Below are 5,107 nucleotides of genomic sequence, written 5' to 3'. Positions count from 1 at the left end.
GAGGAAGCCAGTGGGGGGCGCTGCCCATCACAGCAGCCGCAGGGCGTCCCACCCCTCAGTCCTGGCCAACAGCCAGTCGGGGCTCATCACACGGAGAAAGAGGAGGGGTGTGTGCACCGCACCTGTGCACACCCCAGCACGCTCCCGCGCACACGGGACCTCCAAGCGCGGGGTGCCCGACCCACAGAGTGCGTGGCCGCGCGCACCAGGGCTGCCTGCCTCACATGTGCGCATGCGCGCTCAGCCGCCCTCCTCCCCGCCCCCCCCCCCGCAGTCCTCACCTCATGCCCCGGTGGGGGGGGACTTGAGGGTGCCGAAGCTGGGGACAGCCTCTTGGTTCACGTCAACCAGGGTGCGAGTGCCTGGCGCGAGTACGCAGGGCGGTTAGGGCGTCTGAGTGTGACCTTCACCCGGGCCAGCAGCTGGGCTGGCCCAGCAGGCCGCGCCGGAAAAAGGCCGCTGAGTTTTGGGGGGCGGAGGCACAGCCTCCCTGAGCACCCCAGTCTGCTCCCAGGGAGGCTGGACTGTGGATCTAGGCGGATGGGCCAGAGGGCTGAGGAGCCTCACTGCAGCTGAGAACCAACCGCCCCCCGCCCCCAGGGGCCAACACACAGGGCTCCTGCCTCTGCCCGCCCCCAAGGCCTGCCAGTGCCCCCGTACGCACCCACCTGCCCGAATGTTCCTCTTGCCCATGAGGCCCACGAAGAAGTCGTGCATGTCACCTGCGGGACAGGGCCGACTCGGTCAACCGCAGTGAGGAGGGGACGCGCTGCCAGCCACGTGCCGGGACTAGAGTGGGCTTCCTGGGGTCCCTCTGGCCTGCCGCAGCTGACCACTGCTGGTGTCCGGCCTTCCCGGAGCCCGGCCTCCCTCCTCCCCGTTTCAAGACTCCTCTGCCACAGCTGGCGCTTGGCTCAGAGCTCCGCAGCCATCAGGGCTCCCCTCGTCCAGCCGGGGGGTCCCGCCCGGGGTCTGCACTGCACCCTCACCCCTGCTTCCTCCTAGTTCCCAGTGACAAGGGCACCTCGTTTGCACCAGCTGGCCAGTGGCCAGTCGGAATTGCCACCGACCTCGCGACTGTGGAGCTTGAAGGGGGGCTACTCACGCTTCTGGGGAGGCAGAGACTCCTTACGGTCTGCGAAGGCAAGAGCAAGTGTGTAAATGGGAGTGGGGGCTGCAGGGTGAGATTAAGGGGGGCAGGGTCTTAGAAGGCCATAGGGGCCTTGAAGGGGCTCCCGAGCCATGCGACCATGCGGCCTTCGGAACCCTGCCCCGCACCCCCTCCCTCCGTCCGCTCCCTACCCACGCTGGCCTTGCTCAGCATTCTGAGCAATCCCTCCAGAGAGACGGGGCGGCTGCCGTCCGGTCTCCGGGGCCACGGCAGGGGCAGCTGGTAGCTTTCCGGCTCCTTCTAGGGGAGGAACAGAGAGGGCTGAGGCAGGAGGCTTCTGCCGGCGGACTAGCTCTGGCCCAGCGGGGGCTTCCCGAGCCCATCACAGCGCGACCCGGGAGCCTATCCTTTCAGGGTGTCCACAGGAAGAGAAGTGGGTGGCCCAAGAGTGGCGCACGGTCAGCAGTGGACAGCAGCGCTGTGGGGAGCTTGTTAGGGACCCACATCTTGACCCCCGGGGCTCTGGGCACCACAGGTTTGAGAAGCGCTGGTCAGGGAACACACTGGCCAACCCTGTGGACTGACCAGCGGCCCCCGTTTTCCCAGGACTAGGGGCCCCCATGGGATGTGGGACTGTGGGTGACCAAGCGGGGACATTGGCCACACTGTCTCCTAAGGACAACGGTCACTGTCCTTTGGGGCTTCTCCCAGCGCCTACGCTCAGTGACAAGAGTCAGCGGCTCTTTCTCCCTGGCACATCAGTTTACCGAAGGCTGTGTTACCCGCTAGGTGAGAGCCCCGAGCCCCACCACGCCCAAGAAAGGCCACCTCTGGTCTGTGCACCACGACATAAGAGCAGACAGGACTGTCCGGGGACAGGGTTGCAGGCAGCCGGCCCACCCGCAGCCCCTCCCCGTAGCTGGCCCCGCTACAGCTCCCTGCCTGGCTCACTCTCGCCTCTCACATCCCCTCTCTGGTTCTCCCCGCCCCCCCTTTCTTCCCTGGACTTGGAATTCAGAGAGACAGCACGCCCACCATGACCTCCTTCCCCTCCCTGCCCAAACTGAACCCCGTAATCTGGACCTGCTACCAAGCCGAGGCTCTGAACTGCCTTGGTGACCTCTTTAAGCCACTTGGGCACAACAGTTAATGTCAGTGGCAGTTAGACAGTGACGATGGTCGCGGGGTCTCCCCCGAGTCCCCTGAGCCTCTCCGAGAGGCTCTGCAAACCCCAGGCAGCTGCGGCTGTGCCCAGAGGCTGTTTCTAGGGCACACCCCCAGCTGGCGCTGGTGCCAGGCACACCGGGCACCTCCTCCCCAGCCTACGGCCCTAGCCTCGCGGTCCTGCAGGAGTCCCTCTGCCACTGACCGCAGGGGCAAGCAAGCTGTGCCGGAAGAAAGTGTCGCTGTTGTGGCTGCAGCGAGCTGGAGCTCTGCGTGCCAGTGTCCAGCCCGCGGTCGGCTCCCGGGAGTTTTTCTTTTTGTTCCCTTGGCTTGGTGCAGCCGCTGGTCCTGGCAAGGCCATCAGCCTGCGTGCCCTGGGGCCCTCACCAGCTGGACCACGGCTGGCCATCTCCCCCCGTGCCCAGTGACCACTGCCCAGGGGGCCACTTCTGCAGATCGCTCGGCTACTCTGCCCACTTCCTGTAATGAGATGCTGAGCGGTTTTGGGCTGGAGAGGCAGTTAGGATCCACACGCTGAATTTTAGTAAGTTCCACCTGTAATCATCTTAAAAGCATCTGCACCAGTGTAATTGCTGCCATTTCAGAATCTCACCAAGACTTCCTCACGCTCGCCGCAGCCCTGCTCTGCTGTTTCTTGCTCTCTTCCCAGAGGAACTCAGGCTCTCTCCACCCACCTGTCTGCGTTTGTGTTTTTTCCTGAGGCTGGCGAGGGGCAGGGCGGAGAGGAGGCTGGCGTCTGTGGAGTTCCGGGGTGACGGGGTGGACAGGGCTTAGGGACGTGTATCTGACTTTGGGCAATAATATAAAACCTGCAACTGACGGGTGAAAAGCACACAAGTAGCCTTCTGGAGAGACGCGCCGCCTGATGCCAGGCGCGGTGAGAGCCTGCCCCACAGTGCGCCATCGTCACCAGGTGGCCCCGAGGCAGGTACCTCGTACACAGGTGTCAAGCTCTGCAAGTGGACAGAGACGCTGGGACGGACCCAGAGACAGTGAGAACATGAGGCGCCAGAGGCAGAGACCGCAGCCCTCTGACCCTCCCTCGGGCTGCGGGGCACACAGCTCTGGCTCCCGGGTGTCTCTCGGTCTCTGCAGGGCGGGGCGGGCCCTGCTGCCTTACCTTGCGGTGGCCCCCGCCAGGCCCCCCGGGCGCCCGTGGCTCCTCGCAGACAGCCCCCCGGCTCTGAGCCAGGCTGAGGGCCAGGATGACGGCCAGCAGCAGGCTGCCCCGCATGGCGCCTAGGAGACCAGAGGGACAAGACCAGGAGGTGGGAGCTGGGCCACAGCTCGGTGCACCCCAGGCGGCTGTCACTCAACAGCCTGGCTGCCCAGGCGGGGTCTGAGGAGAGGACCCCTGGGCGGGACCCCTCGCCGGGTTTCCCTGCTCCCCTCAGCCGCTGTGCGTGCGTAAGTGCCCGCGAGACGCCAGATGGACGGGCTTGCACGCGGCTATTTGCCCCGTGGGTTTGGGCAGGGGTCCTGGGTGCTGTTTTCCAGCACTAGGTAACCCCAAAACTTGGGCAGAAACTTTCCGTTGGGAGCATCAGTCAGCACCGAGCTGCAAACATTCTGAACTGGGGCGCTCCCGGCTCGGTCCCCTCCACTCTCCTCCCGACCCACCCAGCCTTCTCCCCTCGCGCCTACCTGTGAAGCAGCTTTCTGCCTCGAGCCAGACGGCTGCGTCCAACTACCCTCGGCTGCGAGATGCCCTGGGCAGGGGAGCGGGGCTGGAGGGGGTCTGGGACGGTGGCCGGACTCCTCCCGGCTCCCTGCCTGATAAAGGCTCCGAGGGTCTGGGGGAGCGAGGGGAGGGGCTGAGAATCACCAATCCCCGGGTGGCTGGAGGGGAGGGGGAGCAGGTGGGGGAGGGCGGCTGCAGACACACAAGCCAGCGAGAGCCAGCCAGCGAGCCAGTGAGCACACACACTCGCGCGCACTCACACACGCACGCACAGACTCACACACGTGCGCACTCACACACACGCTCACACGCACACGTGCGCACACACTCATGCACACTCACGCACGCACTCACACACACTCTCACACGCACACGCACGCTCACACTCACGCTCACACTCATGTGCACGCTCACACTCACACTCACGTGCACGCTCACACTCACACGCACACTCACACACGTGCACAGGTGCACACACGCACTCACACGCACTCGCACACACTCTCACACGCACGCTCACACTCACGTGCACGCTCACACTCACACACGTGCGCACACACTCACAGCACACTCACACACGCGCGCAGGTGCACACTCGCACTCACACGCGCGCACACGCTCACCACGAGCCCAGCGGTGACAGCCGCGAGCCGGTGCCCAGCTGCCCACTCCTCAGCGCCGGGCTGCTGATGCTTCGCAAAAATGTCCCTCGTGTCTGGGTCAATAGGTGCGGACCCCGCGCCTCTTTCTCCGTGTCCCCGGTTTCCTGCTCTTTAAACCTCCAGACCAGAAGCCAGACCCCCCGGGGGGCCTCTCTGGCGTCCTGCGCTGGCCCCTGGCCATGAGCAACAAGCCTGTCCTGTGTCCCTCCCTGTCCCCCGCCCCCAGGCCATCTCAGGCCATCTCAGGCCAGCGGGTGGCCAGACTGCTCTCCTGCGGGTGGGTGCAGCACCCGTCTGCTTCCGAGCTCGTGGCCTCTCCTCCACCTCCTCGCACCCCACTCTGTCCGGACTCCAGAACTAGTCTCAGCTGCCGCCTGCACAGCTCTGACTTCACCCCTCACTGTCATGTGGGGACGGAGCAACAGAGTGTGGCTGGCGCCTCCGGCCCCCCCTCACCCCTCACGCCGC

General features: G+C 65.4%; 1 protein-coding gene across 1 annotated transcript; it reads right to left on the bottom strand.

Moving 5' to 3' along the window:
* Positions 1–282: 282 nt before the first annotated feature.
* TAC3 (tachykinin 3) lies at positions 283–4,027 on the bottom strand. The gene is made up of 6 exons (XM_012732282.1): positions 3,941–4,027; positions 3,417–3,535; positions 1,303–1,411; positions 1,106–1,135; positions 669–722; positions 283–362 (listed from the first exon to the last, which is right to left on the bottom strand). The coding sequence occupies exons 2-6, from the start codon at positions 3,528–3,530 to the stop codon at positions 283–285; spliced, it is 387 nt and encodes a 128-aa protein (XP_012587736.1). The 5' UTR covers positions 3,531–3,535; positions 3,941–4,027.
* Between the last annotated feature and the right edge of the window lie 1,080 nt (positions 4,028–5,107).

This window comes from Condylura cristata, unplaced genomic scaffold, assembly GCF_000260355.1.
Source record: "Condylura cristata isolate star-nosed mole 26May11 unplaced genomic scaffold, ConCri1.0 scaffold00034, whole genome shotgun sequence".
In the NCBI taxonomy this organism is placed as follows: Eukaryota; Metazoa; Chordata; class Mammalia; order Eulipotyphla; family Talpidae; genus Condylura; species Condylura cristata.
The sequence above is the reverse complement of the archived record's forward strand: the minus strand, read 5'-3'. Positions and strand labels throughout refer to the sequence as shown.